The 20163-nt window shown below is 39.5% G+C and overlaps 1 protein-coding gene and 1 long non-coding RNA gene across 3 annotated transcripts; one reads left to right on the forward strand and one right to left on the reverse strand.

Moving 5' to 3' along the window:
• Window positions 1-505: 505 nt before the first annotated feature.
• LOC121074928 lies at window positions 506-15844 on the reverse strand. 2 transcript variants are annotated; one of them, XM_040567573.1, is made up of 7 exons: window positions 14713-15844; window positions 9739-9889; window positions 9012-9105; window positions 7866-7984; window positions 6664-6806; window positions 5789-5986; window positions 506-3698 (listed from the first exon to the last, which is right to left on the reverse strand). In XM_040567573.1, the coding sequence occupies exons 1-7, from the start codon at window positions 14736-14738 to the stop codon at window positions 3587-3589; spliced, it is 843 nt and encodes a 280-aa protein (XP_040423507.1). In that variant the 5' UTR covers window positions 14739-15844; the 3' UTR covers window positions 506-3586. The 2 variants fall into 2 exon arrangements, with proteins under 2 accessions (XP_040423507.1, XP_040423508.1); XM_040567574.1 differs by lacking the exon at window positions 14713-15844 and adding an exon at window positions 10997-11083.
• On the forward strand, window positions 14719-17277 carry LOC121074929. Its single transcript, XR_005822624.1, has 3 exons — window positions 14719-15022; window positions 15338-15405; window positions 16784-17277. It is a non-coding gene; the product is annotated as an uncharacterized LOC121074929 (long non-coding RNA).
• The last annotated feature ends 2886 nt before the right edge of the window (window positions 17278-20163 follow it).

Consider the following 20163-nt stretch of genomic DNA (forward strand, 5'->3'; position numbering starts at 1 on the left):
CTTCCAGGTTAAATTCTAGGGAACCAGAATATTTCTTTTACGTCATTGACAAGTTACATACTCCATATGGGTCTATACATTCAGGCTCGAGCCATGTGCATTTAACATTTGTGATGCTGAATCTGCAGGCCCCATTGATCATTTCTAGTTTGCCTCTGATGTGCTCTCAGCCTCTGAAGCTCAGTGTAAGGGAGCTAAAAGAAAATGTTTGTAAAGAAAACCAGTGAGCCACTGCTCTCCTGTTCACTGTGCTCGTGTCTGGTACTGGTGGCTGCAACGCACAGTCCTGGAGAAGGATAATGGCCCACGGTCTTCATTTTCTGGGTGATTTAAGTCATTTGGGCTGATAAGAACACAGTGTGCTTGTGTTTCGTGTTGTACAGGGTTAATGTGTACACGAGCCAAGGGTCTTCTTTGAAATGCTCATTAGTAGCTGATGATTTCTTTTCTGTTAGGGCTTTGACTGCTTCCAAGATCCATGTACTTAATACTTTCAGATGTTTTAAATCCTGCTCTGGAATTCCTGGGATGATAGTAAATAGACTAAATGACAAGTGTTGTTTTTTCTCATTTTCTTTCAGGAATCTGTCTTTGATTTGATATTGCTTACTCCTTATTTCATACTGAAAGACTGAGACATAATGACAGATAGACAGTTATAATGAGACTTGGGAACTCACTTCTGATCTCTGTCAAACCCAGACCTGTCTCATGATGTTAGGCAAGATTTTGGGAATGTTCTGGTAAAGTTTCATGAAATATCAGGTCTGAAGGTATCTTTGTAATTAATCAGAAATACACAGTTCATTTTGGGAGGCTTTGATACCAAGCTCACAGGTGGTTGTTATTATTCTAGATTTCAGAGTGCAATCACTGTAAATAAAATCTCAAAACCTCCAGCCAAATAAAGGCTCTACTTTCATTCCACTCCTTCCAGGTTTTCTTGAAATCTTAGATTGGGTTTTGATTAGACCGCTCCATAACGTAACTGCAGAAAACAAAGGAATAAAGCTCAAGAGTAATTTGCTTTGGGCCCATCTTTTCTTGGGCTTGGACAGGTGTTTCTCATGACTGCAACACAGTCTTGGGCCAAAAGCCCATCTTTTGAAATGAGAACAAAACAATCTCTTAACCTCATAGCAGCTGCAGTGATTCCTTCATCTTTTCTGAGCCCTCATCAAGTGCAAGGGATCTGCTCTCAGTGGTGCCAGGCCTGGAACACTGAAATGGGGCAAGCTTGGAATTTCCCCCCTAACAAATGTCACAGTCAAGCTGAGTGTAAGTTTAGCAGGAAAGGAAAGACAGCAATAATCAAATTTAGAGCCTAAAATGTGTGTTAATTTATCCCTGGTTTGGCTTGTTTCTAAAGGTTCCTGCTGCTGGGGTTTCCAGCTGCCTGGTGATGTTGAAATGTGTCCAGGGTGCTTCCCCTGTCTCGTGGCTGTTGTCCAGCCAAACAGCTGGAACCTGATTGCTCTTTCTTCCCGGTTTCCCTTGTGACAGTGCTGACAGTGAACATCTCATTTAAATCTCATTGCAGCAAAGTGACTCAAACATTACCGGTACATTTTTGCTCCTGGATGCACTTTAAACAAGATCAGCGCGGCTCCCCAGATGGTACCTAGATTCATCTGGGATTCCAAGCCAGAGCACTAAAATACTGAAAGGAAAACCGACAGTGGAACCAGCTCCCCATCAGGAAAGAATAAACCAGCGTCTGTTCCTCTGTCTTGCGACTGACCCAAGTTTCGGGTCAAGAGAGGAAAGCCTCCGAGGGTGTTCCCAGGAGACAATCAACCAGTTTCTTTGGAAAAGCTTGTTCCCCTTTCCCATCTCTCAATGCAGCAGCCTCACAGCAGGCGGTGTTGAGCTGCTTGCTCCTGTCTGTCTCCACCCGGGCCAGCAGGGGTTTTCCTTCCCACCCCATCTCCTCTCAGCCTTTGCTCCTGGCCTTACTTCAGAGGAGACGGTGTTTTCTCACATATGCCCTCAGTCATGAAGAATATATTCCATCCTTTGTTTTCACGCTTTCCATTCCCAAATGCAACAGTTGGGGTTTTATGTTGATTACTGTATTATACTAGTTCTGAATAAATCTCTGGACTCGAGGTAGAATACGGGCCTCATTCCTCAGAAGGTTTTCAGGTTTTCTGCTCTTTTCCTCCCTGCGTGAAAGACAGCTGCTCTCTGGACCAGTTTGCCATGCTGCCCAGCACACGCGGTTTTGCTTTGTCTATCTCGAAGTTCTTGTCCCTGTGTAAACCACATCTCTTCCCTGAATCTGTAAGAGCTTGTTGGACTGTATCATCTTGATATTTCCTGTGTACGAGCCCTCAGCCTGACACTTTTCCTTTCACAGCATTACAAAATATTTTGAGCTAGGTGCTGTTACGCATTCAAATCATGGGATCTAGCTCATGCAATATTTTGATCTTGACCAACTGTTTTGACTGCTAAGCTGTGGGAGAGGTAAGGATACTCGTAAGGGAGGGCCTTAACTTCCCGAGCTGGTCATTTCCCTTGTTCTGATCCAACACAGCCCGAGCTGCTGCAGCCTTTCTGTGGCCGAGCCATTGCACTGCAGAGCACACAGGGCTGGGCACTCATTATTCCTCTCTCCGTAACTGAACCAAACCGCGCCTGTAGCCAATACACAGCAGAGAATTTATTGTCTGTCTCTGGAATTAGGCAATTCTGTTAATTGTCTTCATTTTCCAGGACTCTATCATTGTCTTCCCGAACCATTAGTGGCATAGCTATTTGTGTACCAGCATGAGCTGCCTGGAAGAAAAGCTAAAATTGAACAGAAAGTGAATCAAAGACAAGGACGGACACCTCTCAAAGACAATTGCACTCAGATATCCCGGGGAGCCCTGATAAATCCCTTTCTTGCTTCCACAGCTCTTTTCCCTCATTGTAGCTTTGGTTTGAGGAACCTTTACTAAGCAGCAAGACATTCCTAAACAACACCAGCCACCAGCTGAAAGACTTCTTTCCTCTTTTGTGATTTACTTTGTCACTGTTTTCTAGACATACCAAATGCAATGGTGCTCCTAAACAAATACTTTTTGCATTATTTTTGATTTTCTAAGTGCCAAAATGATTGGGGTGGCTCTGGCTTTCCCACCTACAAAGCCCACTAAAAAGCACTAAGGACATCAGTGGGACATAAAGAAGGAAAGTGCACAGCCTGTTCTTCTATTCATTTTTTCCCTTTGCAGCCTGGATGTTAATCCCTGTAACATTTCCTGCATTGGACATGTGGTCTGGAGTTGGACGTGCTTTTGGTGAACACAATGGGAGTCAATATTTTTTTTTTTTTTACACAGAGTTCTTAGACCAGCAAGTCACCCAATATTTTTAATACACTAAATTCATGACACTCAGCATACACGTTATGTCTTATTTATGTCATTTATCCATACTTACTTGATGTCTGTGGTATCACGAACACATTCAGAAGAATTTTATTTCTGATTCAATGCCTCTTTGATCAGAAAAAAAATATTAACTTCCATGTGCAGGATTTATTGATTCTTTAAATAAGGTGATTCGAGCGCAGTTGTGATTATATAAGAACACAGTGCTACAGCACAGTACACATTTTGGGGAAAAAACTGGTATCTGGGGGTGAAAAGTCCTCTGGTAGTTTTGGGACACCATCCAGTATTTTCAGATTTGGCAAACTGAAGAATACACTTAAAAAGAGACAAAAGAAAAATAGAAATTGAGAGAAGTATTATTTGGAGATGTTGAGAACCAAACAGACACTGACCAAAAAAAAAAAAAGGGGGGGGGGATACAAAGATAACCAAAATATATTTGTGTTGTTGGAAATCTTGATTTGGTATTTGTTGCAGAATTGATTTGGTAAAGAATTAATTACATTTTCTCAGTTTTCATTCTGTTGCCCAATTTTTATATCCTCAAACTCATGAAAGCACTCCAGGTATCTACATTTTGAACAGAGTACAACCAAACCAGTTGTCTAATGCAAAAGAGAGGGCACAGGGTTAGCCTAGACTGAAATTCCTAGGCTGCTGAAAATCAAAGACTCAGACTGCAAGAAGCTCAGCTCAACTTTTATCCTTCTGTGAGAGAGAAGCAGGGCTCTCTGCAAAGAAGAGCTCTCTCCATTTCTCACAAAGAAAATAAGTCCTCCCTCTTTGGTAGGCATGCTGCCAAACTGAAATGAACGGCTCTACCTCCTGTCATACTGCTCCTTTCAAACAGCGTATCAGTATCTCTAACCTTGGTCATTACGACTGCTGTTTGCTTCAGCAGAGGCGTTTGATGGAATTGTAGCCCCCTACAAGCATTACACAGGGTCCTAACCCACATGCTGTGGCATTTGCTCCTGCGCCTTCTGAGGTGAGCATGGACTTCAGGGCTCAGGCTCAGCATGTCAGGGCTTTATCTAGGCTTGAAAATGATTCACTCTGTCTTCCAACACTGGCAGTGAAAGCAATACCAGAGAGATATATTTAATTGCTTTAAAAGTTGGTAGGATTAAGGGCATAAAGATAATTAATAGTTGTTAAAAAGCGCTTTTCAGCTTTTCTTCTCCTGGACCTTTTGATATGTAAATAAGATGTGAAACCCATTATATTAAATTTACTGTTTAACTTTCACTTTGATATCTGCCTATCCATCTTTAAAACGCACAAGCATTACCATCACACCGGTAAAAGGCTGCCTACTAGACTGAAGTAAAAGCCAACTGGAAGCTCAGAAAGATTTCCATTTAACAAGTTCCTTCTCTTTTTTTCTCTCCCGGGAAGAAAGGACTTCTCAGACACATGCGTAAGGTTTATCTCAGAAATAACCTGCTGTAGATGACTGACTAGATTCTGTGTTTGTTGTTGGGAAAAACACCCAACCGTGTCGATTTCAGGAGTTCAGAAGGAACACGCTTCATTCCCCATTTTGACCTATGTCCAATTTTTTTCCTGGCAATAGGGTTTTGGAGTCAACATTAATTGGGTAAAATGGAATAGGGATGTGAGTGTCAAAATGTGCATGAGACTTAGAATAAATTATCTTGCCCTGAATTCTCTACTCTGTCATGGATTTGAGTTTTCATTTCTAGTATCTGAGGCAGCTCAGTTAAATCCATGCTACATAGCATTGCCTGCAACCTGTACATACACCAGGTGGAGGATTCAAGGCAGTGCAGCTCCCACAGTGCTGTCACAGAGAGAAAGCACCAAATCCAGAAAAATCAAATGAAGGTAACTGAAATGTCTCTTGCTTTAGCTCCCATCTTTCAACACATCCTTCTCATTCCACCTCTGACATCTAATGCAATTTAGACTCCTTTCGGAATACATGAGTGATGCAATGAGACAGAAGAGAGTTTGAGTAATAGGTAGTTTCTATTAATAAAAGAGAATCTAATTTATCTGCCCTACTCGCTGTCTCTAAATGTGATCCATGGACTTAGTTCAGTTCATGAACTGCCATTCACATGATTAGAAAGCCTCCCAGGAAGTTTCTGAATACTTTGTGGCTATTCTCAGATAATGGCTTGCCAGCCCACCTTCCTGAAGCACCTGTGATGGTTGGGAATACGGGCAAATAAAGAGATTACTTGGGAGAGCTTGTATTTCACAGAACCACAGAATGGCTCGGGATGGAAGGGACCTCTGGAGGTCATCTGGTCCAAACTCTTCTCCTGTCATTGGACACCAAATTTGGGATCCTGGTTGAGATCCTACTCTTTTTGTGCTCTCTCACAAATATTTCTTGTGTTAACCCACTTTTTTGTCCACGGGATGGTAAGACTTACTGTTGCCTGTAGCCTTCTTGAAACTCACAGGGATTCCTCTTGAGTATAAGGGATTCGAGTGGAGTGTGTCTCAAGTCTGATATTCCACTTAGTGTCATAATGTTATTTTCAGCCAGTGATAAGTGCTGAATCTGAGGTATTTTTGGCAGCTGTTTGAAGGATGTAAAGTAGTTTTTACTGACATTTAGTTCTCTGCATCTGTAAAGTACAAAGCATATGACACCACTGACCACATTCATAATAGTACATACCTGTAATCCAAGCATGGCATCTTGGAGTTTCCAATGAGAGGTACAACAATTTGATTCCTAGGGACCTGTTTTCACACTTTTTAACATATGTGTTATTTTTGCTAACCAAGGTCTGCAAGATAATATCCTTATACTTTACACTCTCAGCTTTCTCCGTATTGTACAATAGATACATCATTACTCCTGTTCCCTGTATTAGAACTTTTGATATACCTGGCCACAAGACATCAGAATAGCAATAGACCCATTGTAAAAATATAGTTGTAATGGTTGCACCTGGCCTCTCTGCTCAGGTCATGTTCCACCATCTCTTCGTACACATTCTTTCAGTGTTTAACAAGTTCCCTTTTAGGAAGAATATCACTGAACTTGAGAAGACTCATGAATTATCCACCAGGAATAAAGGGGACATCATCTTACCTCCTTACTAAATATTTTCAACTCGGGTATTACATGAACTCAGAATAGAAATATACTGATGAGATTCTCAATATAACAACTCCCAAAATATCATATTTTGGCAGTTTGCAAGAGTCTGCTCCAGCCATTACTTACGTAAATAACAGTTTTTACTTCTATGATATCAAAAAAAATATATATATATATGCAGAACATTTTGTCTACCTTGGCAACCGTATGGCACTTAGGTCTGTCAAAGAATTGTCCACCAACCACAGTTTTTCCACACGAATTAATCTTTGGAGAATTCTTCTGAAGTTTTCCACCTGGTAAAGATCACCCAGGTCCTGGAATGAGAGGTTCAGCTCCTGGGGAGAGAAAAATAATAGAAATTACTTATTTTTTTTCTTGCATTCTAGTAACTATATTATTAAATCTTTTCAACGTCAGAATTAGTTAAAAGGTGAATCGATTTTATTATGCTACTCTTCCACCAATTAAAAACAAAAGGTGGTGCCAAATTTGCCTTTGAATCATAGCGATGCACTGCATAATGCAATGAAAGTAAGGGTCACCTGAAGCGGTAATGATAGAAAAAGCTGGAGTTTTGCCAATCAGATAGCAGTCATCTGCGTGGGGCTGCAGATGGGAGTGTTTCTCGAACTCCAGCTCTCTGTATCGTCATCTGATCCACTGGTCTCCTTCCTCCACCCACTCTCCAACAGTCTTTTCCATAATCTCCCATTTTCTTTGCTTCATTATTTTTTATTTTCTCCCATGTGCTCTTTTATTCCAGAAAACATCTCTTAAGCATGTGAACCTTTTTTTTATTTTCTCCCATGTGCTCTTTTATTCCAGAAAACATCTCTTAAGCATGTGAACCTTTCTTCCAGTCTCCTCCTTCCTCTTTGATTAGGGATGCCTGTGTGTGTGCTGGGTGGACAAAGCAGGACTAAGTGATCATGGCTTAAAGATAAGCTCCTACATGGCTTCCTCCTTGATCTCAGGGAGGTCATCACTTATTCCTGATGAGAACCTGCAGTAATGTGGTAACTTCAGCCAAAAGAATTGCCTAAGGTGGTATGAGGACAGAGAGGCAGAACTGAAATGAAACTACTCCATTCTCTAACATTTGCTTATCATTTTTTTGAGGAAGGTGCTAAGGCGGCAAAGAATTTCACTGTTTTTATATGCCCAAGCACAAATGAAGCTTTATCAGAAGATAGGAGCTAACTCTTCTCACTGGGTCAGAACTCAAATTGCAACGTATTCCAGTGTTCCTTCCAGCTTGTTGTTTAAACCTTCTGGTTTAAAGTGTTGTGGTGCCAACCTGAGCTTTAAAACTACTAACTGCAAGGAGCAGCCAGTGCATTATTTATTTGGCTTATTTACAATCACAGAACAAAGAACTAATGAGAAAGTTTTACAGCACAGTTTTCCCAGTTCTCTTGAAGCTTCTTTTGCCACTTCTCTGTGTCAGTTACTAGTTTTCTTTTTTTCAAAGTATGTTCTTCTCCTCTGAAAAACAGCTCTTCTTCTGAAGGCCCTGCTCGGGAAAAAAAAAAAAAAAAAGACTTACAGTAATGGATGTGATATAGAACTGGCATTTAGCTACTTGCTGAAAGATTATATATATGGCTGGGATGATATCTGAAATGGGGGAATATATATAGTATTAAAGGTGCGTAGGTTTCCAGGCTTCAATGAAGTAAATTATTGTGAAGATGTTCTACCATTTCTGGGCCCATTATTCAGCAAGCAATTTAAGGTCATGATGATTTGGTACATGGTTAGTAAGTGACATTTCTTCTACAGCTCAGAAAAAAAGTTTTTTTTCTAAACGGTTGCGCACAAGCATCTGAGTTCTAAAATACTGTTTCTATATTTTCTTTCATAGGGTTTAACTAAGATTATGTAACAGAGATGTACTTATCCTTCAACTGTCCTGAGCAAGAGATATGTTTCTAACTTGACAGTCACTGACAACAGCAGCAACTTAGCCTAATATCCTCATCTAAAACTTCTTTGTATTAAGAACAACACATGCTGAAGGCTTAAAGTCAGTGGGTCTACTGAAATGCTTACAGCTATGAACATCTTTAAATTTCTAACGAAAGAAAGGACAGCGTGGCAGTGGCTAACACGCAAACACCAGATTTTAAAATCCATCTTTCATTCCTCTTTCTTGAGTACACCTTTAGATTTTAGCCTTAGAGTAAAGTATTTGTCACTGTTTGCAGGACTGGACTTCACTCTTGGTTTCTTGTTTGGTATATGCCTTTAGCATTTTGAATAGTATTTAAATGTTAATGAACTTTTGAGAGAGGTAGTAAACATCAGAATACTAAAATTTTTTAAATTAAGACTTCTGCCTTTTGTTTCCTGTTTTCAGAGTTACAAAGAGTATTTTCATAGCAATTTAAAAAAACGTAAGGATGTACAATATGGAGCAAAATCCCATCCCTTTTCAAAACAGTGCTGAACTCCATGGTTTCATCTCTAACATTTAACAGCACGTTTTTAGAATAAATAGAGATGAGGCATAAACATAAATATGTCTTTTTGTTCTTTACCTTTTCTCACTCGGGGACAGTGAAGCTGATTTCCTTGAACATCATGTTCCTCTATGTCATGCCAGCTGAGATACTTGAAGGAATCAGAAGGAAGCTTAAAAAAAAGCACACACGCACACACACAATAAAAACAAAGAATTAAAAGAGTCAGTTAACGTTTTTTTAGGTTTTGGCATTATATTTTCTTATATTTCTGGCCTTACTACAGTATCAACAATATTCATACGTTTACACTGTCTTCTACCTTAATAACATTTGGTGAACAGCAAAATGACGTATGGAAGTGAGAATACAACAGCATGCATTTGTACATGCATATGCATGTAAACACATTTATGGATCATCTTACATACAAAATATCCTGCATGCAAATGAGACATTAAATCTAAACATAAAAAATGTGCCAGTGCAGTCAAGAACATGAGGTTTCTGCCCATTTTGACTTTCCACTGAAACGTGTTCTATAATTTCCAGGGCATTTTCCCCTCAAGTTACGGCTGAGCAATGTACACATCCAGAAGCTGGTAGATGCTGTAGGGATTCAGCCATAGCTGACACCATAGCATATAATCTTATTTGTAATCTGATCTAGCTTTGAAAGATAAAAGGCCTCCTTGCATTAACATAATAAGCTTCAAAGCTGAGGAAGAGATTTCAGCCTTAGTTACCCTTTGTCAATGTCTCTCATCTATAAACTTGTAATCAGACCGGTACACCAAACACTTACTGGGGAAGGCAGCCCTGAGTCCCAGTTCTGTCTGATGAATCCTCTGCTTGGTGATAAAACTGGTGGAATAATATCTGTATCACTCAGGATGGAGCAGCAGGTTGAATAGGACTTACAGAATTTCTGGTTGCTTGTAGTCAGACCTGAGGAACTAGAGAGATGTTCAACCAGTAATCGATTCTGTTCAAAGAAACACAAAATATTTTATAATACTAGAAAATACAGAGTAGCAAGGGGTAGGACATACCACCAGATGAGAGCCTCATGATCCTGTCAAAACATAGTTACAGCAGTCCCCTCCAGTCCCTTAATGGGACCTCTCACCTAAGTACCATTTACATATATACAGGAGGCTTTCACGGATACGTCCAAACATTAGGCACAGGAACTTACTGGCAGTTTGTCAGAAAAACTCAGCCTTGGAGGTAATGAAGAACTGAACCTGTTCAATAACATGGTATGTCCCCTTCTCTCCTGAATAGCCCTGCTGTCATATATCCAGGTTGTATGAAAAGATAACTCAGCTGCATAGTTATTTTAATCAAAGTTCCAAAGAGGAGCTGAACTTTGTTTAATAGAGTCTTGAAGTCATGTGCTTGTGAGCTTTGCCAGCTCATTGCCCAAGAACACTTTCAAAAGTACATTTTATATACCCCAAATGGTGTAATTTCTCCAATTGTGCTTCACAGATATCGAATAATTTGCAGACTGGCAGATGCAATTTAGAAATTTACCATGGAATGCTTCAGAAAAATAATTTTAACTTAGTAAGTGTGTGCATACAGCACTATAATTTGACTTTTACTGTACCAGCTCAGCTTGCCAAAAAGTATCAGCTGTCAGAAAGCATCATTAAAACAATTATAGTCAGGAGCAGAAATGGAGAATAAAAATGCTGCTTTAAAATGGTCTGGTGAGGATGGTAATGAAAGTTTCATATTTAGTGTTAAAGACAAGCTAGATAGCACATTGGCTAAAACTTAAAATTACAGACTTATTGGAAAATAATCATGAAGAGACTTACTCTGTTGACCTTCTAAGATTGTTATGCCTCTTCAAACATTATCAAAACCAAATATTACTTCTAGCCTGGAAGTGCATACTGGCTGTAGAGAAAAGTACTGACATATGGAATTACACCTCCCTTCTTGTTTTACGATTTTTATTTTTTTTTAATGCAATCAAAGCTGCCACAATAAACCATAGGTGACTTAAAAGCTGAGTATGCTCAGCATTTCTGAAAATAACAGTTATTTACTTAGGCATTTTTAGAGGTTGTCTTGAGGCAAAGAGACCATTTTCAGATGTGTGTGCTGCTACAAGTCAGCAGGCATTCACGCACGCAGCAACTGTGAAAAGAAGATTTACCTTTGGTCAATGTGAAAAAAGAAAAGAAAAGAAAAGAAAAGAAAAGAAAAGAAAAGAAAAGAAAAGAAAAGAAAAGAAAAGAAAAGAAAAGAAAAGAAAAGAAAAGAAAAGAAAAGAAAAGAAAAGAAAAGAAAAGAAAAGAAAAGAAAAGAAAAGAAAAGAAAAGAAAAGAAAAGAAAAGAAAAGAAAAGAGAAAAAAAGTGCTGGGAACTCTTGCTTAGAATTGTCCTGGTATTTACTTTGCTTCCTTATGCATTAAATGAGGTCATATCAGAGAAAGATATAAAAATGCTTTTATATTCAAGGAAAAGATCTGTTATTCTTCTAAGTTATGGAAAAAATTGTTAAGACGTATTCAAATAACTGTTTATAATTGTGAGACTTTTCAAAACCTTCCTCTCACCTAGAAATTGCCTCCTCTGCTGAGACATGAACATACACTGCCAGTCCCTTGAAATGTGGGCTAAAACATTTTAGCTGGATGATTTCTATTCTGATATTTTGGCAGAAACCCACTCACTAAATTCTGTACCAGTGATAGAAAATAAAACATAAAATTCCAGAATCAATATGTGATAGAGAACACTTCTCAAGTCAGGTGGGTAGTGAGATTTCTATTGGAAAGAGTGACAGAAGGAAGCATTTTTCATCTCAAAACTGCCTGAATTTAATAAGCACCAGCTGGACCCTAACAATGTGTCACAGGATTTTGCAGAAGGAGTGAGTGCAACACCGCTTTTCTCTCTCTTGCTTTGTTTTCCCGATCATTTTGCTGTAAAATTGACATAAAAGAAATTGCAATGAATGAGGCAGGATGCAATTCCAAACAATTACAGATCACACAATACATGAAAGTAACAAAATTTTCTGCCTTGATTGTGAGGCCCTTCGGCTGGATATGAATCTCCAATGACACCTCTGGGAGCACCACACTAGATTATGTCAAGCATTAGGGAAAAAAATTAGATTCATGATGTCTGTCCAGGCTGACTCATTTCCTCTCACTTTGCCTGCAGTGAGAAATTGGTGGCTATCATAAATCATAGATCTAAATTCTTATGAGAGAGGAATTAATTTCAGTAATGGAAACCCTCTGTGGCAATAACCTTCCTCCATTCCTCTCTCTTCTTGGGGTTTGGGGTGGGGGGGGTCAGCATCTATGATGTCTTTTAAGTAGAGATACTTAGCTATATTTTAAGAATCCTATAAAACGGGATTGGAAATGAAACATAAAATAGTAAGGAGGAAAAACCTTGTATGTGACCAACTTCTAATTTCTGAGGCTGCTGGTATCATCAGTATGGCTTGGCCACTGTTATCCAATCTGCGCACAAAATTTTAGAATAATCAAGTAAACATTAAACATCTAAAACCTTGATCTGGATGAAATATGATTATTCTCACCTAGCTGCAGTTGCCAGCCTGCAAATTGTCTTGACTCTGTCTACGGTTAGTGGAGACAAGTGGGTATGTCCACATATTTCCAGCTGGAGTCTGCTCTGCCTACACGAGGACTACCATAAAGGAGGACTATCATGACTATAAGTCATGACTATCTCTGTGTTCTTTATACTTGTTCATTGGTGGAAGTCAGAGTGGAGAATGAAGTGACTCAAATACTTTGTGAACTGGGCAGAATGTGTAGAGAACAGCTATTGTTTTTTTCGAAACATGATTTATGAGACATCACGCTATATCTTGAAACATCGTGCACTCCTATAGACTTAACTAATAAAAGTCACAGAAATATCGAGATGTCAGTGTCAGTCCTGCCAGTGAAATGGGTCTGCCTCTTCTCACACTGAAATCTTAGCAAAATTTTCATAGGCAATAAAACATTGTGAATTTTCTCACAGCAATGGGAGTACATTTGAGTCCAGCTGACTTTAAGGGTAGAATACATTAAAAGCCCATGAAATGCTTTGATGAGCTATAGGTGTGCTACTTCTGAAGCTATACCAGTGAAATAGATATTCTGTGTGAAAAATATCACTCCTGTGTATTATTTTAGGCATTTGGCCTTTAAGAAAAGGCTGTCAGTCAAAAGACGTTTCTCCTGACACAACTGGCAGCCTTGATACGGAAACATTTTAGACGCTGGAGCACATGTTCAGCTTTGTCTCGTGAAAAACAGCAAATGGCAAGCTCGGCAGATGAGCAGTTGAGACAAGGTAGGCTATAAGCAAACACTTGCAATTGGGATTTGGAAGGCTTTTGTCCTGGTGTGTTGAGCAGTTGTGGGGTCTGGCCTAGCCTCCAGGAGCGTTATCCCCAGCTGCTTCCCAGGACTCAGCGGCTCCAAGCAGGCCTAGCTTTCACTGAACCATGCCTACTTTCCATTTAAATCTGAAATGCCCTTGATACAAAAGAAGTAGGGCTGCTTATTCTGTCTCTTAGGGACATCCAGAGTGGGAATTGCTCTGGTGACTGCTACAGCTTAACCTCCACTCAAACCAGAGAGCACGTGTGATGGAAAGCGTCAAGCTCCTGTGCAGCTGATCCCAGTGAAGCCTGCTCAGATTGCTACTTAACAGCAAAGTCCTTCGAGACCTTTTAGTCCTACAACTATACAAGTGGAAAACATGGATCACTCTAAGGGATTAAAATCTGCTGAATTTTAAGATCATCTTTAAGAAAAAAAAAAAAAAGGTGATAAACCCTCCCAGAGTGAAGAGTTCTTATATCCAGATAAGAGCCACTGAGTTCGCATAGGCTCTGACAGAGCTGGTTATGGATCTGTCCAAACCGCTCGCACAAATAGCTAGCTGTTTGCCTGCATGATGCAAACACCCAGTTATTTATGTTGTCTCAGTCAATTGCACATGCCAAAGCTGATCAACAGAAATGAACTGCAGGGTTAACTTACAAATGCAATTTGTAAAGGTATTTAAAAGGCAGGAAACTCAGAATTCAGGCTGCGCTTTGTTCAAAATGCACACAATTTACTGCTATGTAGCAGGTGTTGCTTGTATGCGAAGGTTTATTATGAGAACCCTCTGAACTTAGAAGAGTAGAGGACTTGGACATAGTGTTTTCATGCTCTATTGCCCTTCAATTATTTTTATAGGGGTTTTATGAGATGTTATCTCGCATTCTGAAGCAGTTCATCTGAGCATAATTTAGTAACAAACACACCTGTAAGTTACGAATCCAATGCATCCTTGCTGCTAACTTAATCATCAATTATCTTGCTTTATGCATCATGAAGTTGCCCCCCCCAAAGACATAATTAACATAATTAGTTCTTATTGACATAATTATACATTCCTAGTACATTAACTAGTATTCCGTGCAGCTCTTCATGGATCTAACTTGCCAAAATACAAATTCCGCACCTCAGCGTGCCTGTTGCACATCTTTATAATAAATTATACACCTTTGTTGAGACTCCTTCTGTCTTTCAGTAATGACACCAAGCCAATGACACCAAGAAAAAACAAAACAAAACCATTTTGTCCTGTTTTCACTGTGCAACAATCTCCATCAGCAATACAGGTTGGCACATTTTAAAAAGACACTTGATCCTGTAACACTATCTTTGTTGTCAAAGCATGGCGAGCCAGCTGTGCAATGACTGCAGGTACTTCTCTTCTTTCACCCTCCTACCTTTCAGACATGTCTTGCTGCTGCATGAAATCCTCACATCGTGCAGAAGGCCATTTGTCTACAGCCCATGCTTATCTTCCCATCTTTTCCCCTGTACAGAGAGGAGGCTCGACATCCTCGGAAGAGAGGTGACCTGTCAGGATCCTGGCCGGGGCCGTACAGATTCAGAGTCTCCAGGACAACCCTGTCACCTCACAACGCAGCGGCGTTAGGAGCAATTGTCACCGATCCCTTAAGCACATCAAGCAAATCCCTCTGCTGGTGTAGCTGGTATCAGTGAGCTGTCCATCCTTCCCTGAGGTGGCTGCAGGTAGGTGGGTGATACCTGCTGCCAGACACGTGGTCACCCCGATCAATCTCCCTGACTGCACGTTTCTGACTTCTTTCACGGTTTTGCCCATTTGAAGTTTAGCTTGCCTTTGCTTAAAACATCCCCTCCTTCACTAACGTCTGTTAAACAGCTTGTTAAGTAATCCAAGAACTTGGGATGAAAACAAAATAGATGCTTGTAGAGCCTGATATTTTAAGCAATGTTCATCAAGGGCCTTTATGAGCATCTCTCTGCTCTGCTGAATGTCCTTGCACCATTTAACCATGCTCAGCCATTTTATACCCAACCTTCCAGGCTACCTTCTTTGAGTTTGCATCTGAGAATGAAAACAAGGAACGTTTCTCCTTGGTGGAAACTGACAGGTCAGTTTTGTGTCTATTTTTATATTATATTTTTCTTTCAAGTTTAAAGCTATAGGTCTTGCGAATGTGTAGTGAAGCTATCCACCTTAAAATGGGTTCGGTGGAATGCTCATTTGGTTCACTCAGACAGAGTGGAGCTGCTGGCAGCATGCCACTGATGGAATTGCAGCAGCTCAATATTGTTATGGACATTGACTAGTCTCTACTGAAGTTTACAGGTGGCTTTTAAACTCCAGCAGTAGTTACGGGAACCAAGTTTTGATGTTGCGCTGTATAAGGCTATAATAGAGCAATCAATCATGCCCTATTGATCTGCAAGCGCAGCTCCCACATTGCAGGCATAGCTCCTTCCTCACATGAGCCTAGCCTTCATACTGAAAGACGAGGGGATAAATGGATTAGGATCAATGTGAAAAAAATTACATAGTAAACTCCTCTGCCCAGGGATACTCAACTGGAAATAACATAGTCATGAACTTCTACGGTTCTGCCTTCCGACCTTTCATTTTCTTCACAGTAAAACTATTCCCTCTCCTCCCTTTCCTTCAGAATTCCCTTTTCTCTTCTTCTTGGTCATTATAAAGGCTGGTCATTAAAATAGATTTTTACATATAAAGGCTCATACTTTCACGAAGAGTGCTTGAAGTCTCCAAAACATTCTGTTAGAAATTTTACTGGCAAATTTTATTTTGCCAGTAAAATACAAGATATACAATATACAAAGGTATTTGTGGCCCCAAATGTTGACTCATCAGTTCATTATCTGAAATTTAACAAAATAGCTATTCCACTCAGGTTTCACTAAAACTTCAGGTTGTACAGAGTTAACTACAGGGTGGGCAGAGAATGGGGTATGAAGAGTCTCATCAGGTCACTTAAGCACATCTTTTCTCTACCTGCTCAGAATAAAAATTAATATTTCATTTTTAAATTAAACAAGACGGTAATCTGGGGGCTTCTTACTTAATATTTTTCTTCTCTGTATTAAATGAAAGTCCACATCATATTAGTCCACATCACAGCCTAATGGGCTTCAGATCTTCTATGGCAAATACTTTCCTCATAAAGCATATGAAAAATTTCCGATGTGCTACTTCAGTGAAATGACATATTTAAGGTGGTGGCAGCATTTCCATTGTAAACACTCTTTTTCAGATCCTCACAACCTGCCCATAAAAATGTGCTTCTGCCTAGAAATTCAGCAGCATAACCACAACCCTGCAAGAAAGAAATAGCTTCTCCCTCTTTGTCCAATTCTGATAATAATTTTGTTTTCGAAGTGGCTGAGTGGGGCAAATACACAGTGTGCAGCCTTCTCAGCCACGTGTCCCTCCCACCCACATGCGACTGATCAGATGCTTCCCTGCATGTCCTACAGATCCAGCTGGTGCTCTCCTGAAATATGTATGAACTGTGCAGAATCCATTTCATCCTGAGACCTGACTAATGACAGCAACAACTCAAATTATCATGGCTGCTGTAGGCCACAAGATGCCCTGTTGTTCTGGGCACCACAGAAAGGCACTAAAGAGAGTTTGCTCCAGAGAGTTTAGTCTAATTGAACAGAGCAGACAGACAAAGAGTAGGAGAAAGGCAATAATATTATCCTTCCCCCCTTTCATAATAACTGAAATACTCAGACCATGAAATCCTGGCGCTGTGGCAGTCAACAGCAAAAAATCTGTTAATGTGAATAGGGTCAGCATTCATACGTGATTCACAGAGACTGGCTTCATTAAAATCAGACCAGACGAGCAATCTGCCTTTAAAGCCTATGCACTTAAATTGCTGAGATTTTCAGATCTGACATTATGTTAATAATCTTTAAAGAATAGTTAACTGACAATTCTTCATTATGTTTTTGTGATGTGGGAATACAGCAGTTTGTAAAAATCAGTTTGTTGATTTTATTTCATGTTCTTTATGGAAGTCTCTTACTTAGTGTTAGCTTGATACCTGTTGGTGTTTTCAGACCGTTAGGTTGATGACACCAGTACAATCAGATCTAAAAATTTGATGACATTTATCTACAGTAGAAAGTTAATTTTTGATAAAACCAGGAATCTATGGTATTCATGCTGGATGACTTGGTTAGGGAGAATTTCTTCGAATATTTAATTGGCATAATCTGAATGGATACTCAGAGGAAGCACTAGAAAAGGAACTCAATATTAAACGCATATATGCTCATCTGTGCTCCGGCACATAAGCAGGCATTCTTGCATAAACTATCCAGTTATTTTGTCGGGTTTCCTAGGCAACAAATTTCTTTTTGTCCTGCCCATTCAGGATTCCAGTAAAATGTTTCACTCCCAGTGGTAGGACTTGGAGAGAGTTTACAGGGAAAAGCCAAGTACAGCAGAATAAAGCCTTGGACAGGAGAAGAGCAGAGGTAGTGCAGCAGTTCATCAGGGTTACCAGACAAAAAGGAATCAACAACTAACTGCATAAATAACTGAAGAGAAAACTACACATGTCTGGTTTTCCAAGGTGTTATAAAGCCAAGAGTTTCAAGGGGGTTGCTGGGGCTGTAACCAAGCAACACTACTGAAACTTGGTCCTCCCTTCTGGAAAAACAAAGGGCTTGCAAGGCCTAACGACAATATCTGGCACTGAGGATTGAGTCTTTCCATTGATTTTATGGTCTTTGGCTCAAGTCACAGAAAGAGATATTTATGGAATGAAGAATGGCATTTTTATTTGGTTTAGGAGACACTATCAAATTTGCCTTTACTAATAAAATGTCAGTCAAAAATTCTGGATGAAGTAAACTTTTTCTGACACTACAGAAAGAACACGCATAAGTAATGATTTGAGATTTTTTTTTTCTCAAAAGTTTCTTTTCTTTACAGACAATATACATTTCCTAAAAAATAGAATGGGCATAACTTGCCTTCTCTTGTAGTTGGCAACTTATCCGTGGGTATGTGAAAGGGAAAACAAAATTATATCCGAAGTCAGTGGCATGCAGCACTCCTGTTCATTGAAGTGCAATAATGATTTCTCCCATTATAAGTCTCACTGAGATAAGATATATTTCCCCTTTCACCTTAAAACACAGCTTTTCATATTGCACAGAGTTATTGCATCCCTCATCCACAGATGCACTTAAGCTTGTGCTTAACCTTTTAGTCCTTAAGAGCAAGGCCATTGCATTCAATTGGAGCAGAGTCAAACTTCCATGTGCCTACAGAAGAAAATAAATAAATAAATAAATAGATGGTATCTGCCAGATACCTGACAGATTTTTCACGAGAATGAACCAAGCATTCTTTTAGGGAGGTCATGGTTTAGAGCTCATTGAAATTGATAGGCAAACTGCCATCCATTTTAATGAGCTTTCTGTCAGTCCTGACTTGTCCAAATGCTATTTCTGTCTATTCTCAAAAATTGAAACATCTTATCCAAAGCTGCCAAAATGAATAAAGTCAGACAGTTGATGAAGCCACCAAGAGATGAAAACTCTGATAAGAGCAGGACAGTCTCATTGTCTCCATCCACGTCTCTGTTATGAATCTCCTGTTTCACCTTTTCATATTTTAATTGTTAATAATCCCCAGTGGAATACAATGCTCATTAAGCGCTTCCTAATTTATTGAACATAAGTTTCATGAGGTAATTTTAATCATACAAAAATCATTCTAAATTAATTTTGATAAATAATTTCCTGTTGCAGTCTTCTAAGCTTCCTTTTGCACTCTGCCATTTGAAGCAGCATCTCTGGTTATTCTCCTGTCTAACTTCCATCATTGCAGATGCTACCGAATTTCCATAAATTGTTGTGTTTATTTATGTAACTGCTGACAATTGCTAAAGAGTTATGTTTCTTTTTTTTTTTTTGGGGGGGGGGGGGGGGGGGAATTGATTACCTGAATTATAGGGAAAAAATTGTTTCACGTCATATATCAAAATCCTGCCTTCCTGAAACTCACATCTTGCAAATATGGGAATACTTACGAGTCACCACAGCACGCCTTTAATAAGCTGGCTTTACGAAGTTGTCATATGTTAGATATTTAGGATAAATAGCCATAATCTTTTTAAATATGGAACAGGAAAACTACTCATAATACATTTGACTCATTCAGTCTGGCATTATCAATGCCAGCAGTTCTCAAATTCTTTATATTGCGCAGCCTTTCCTTTTGTCTGAAATACTTTGCACCTTTTCCTTCCTTTCTCCCCAGTACTTTTCTCCCTCACATGTACATCTGTTTCATTCATATACTGAATACGTGTAGGTGGGTGCATGTACACACAATACACAGGATGCCACCTGTGCAGCCAACCCATTTTATATGTGTACTTATAGGTAAGTGTAACCGTAGAAGTGTATATACATTTGAGTGTGCATATTTATGCACACCTGCATACACATATTTAATAAATGTGCAGGGACAGGCAGGGGAACAGAGTATAAGTACTCTTATACAAATAACAATTTCATAGAAGATCACTGAATTTTAGTACAAATGTGCTTTAACGAATACCTACTCTCTTTCAAAGAGCAATCCCTTCTTGCTCTAGTTTCGATGATACGGGATGTTCTCCTGAGCTACAGTTCTGATTAATGTTACCCTGTTGCTGGGACAAGACCATAAAAACCACCGAGCTCTACATATGCGAAGAAAGGACTGAAAAAACAGGAAAGCACGCGAAGCAATGCAGCTGAATGACGAACATAATTTGGTTGTTTAAAATTCACAGACAGCTGCCTCCACTGCAGCCAATGATGGAACTGAGACCTATGAATGTGTA

Source organism: Cygnus olor, chromosome 9, assembly GCF_009769625.2.
Source record: "Cygnus olor isolate bCygOlo1 chromosome 9, bCygOlo1.pri.v2, whole genome shotgun sequence".
In the NCBI taxonomy this organism is placed as follows: Eukaryota; Metazoa; Chordata; class Aves; order Anseriformes; family Anatidae; genus Cygnus; species Cygnus olor.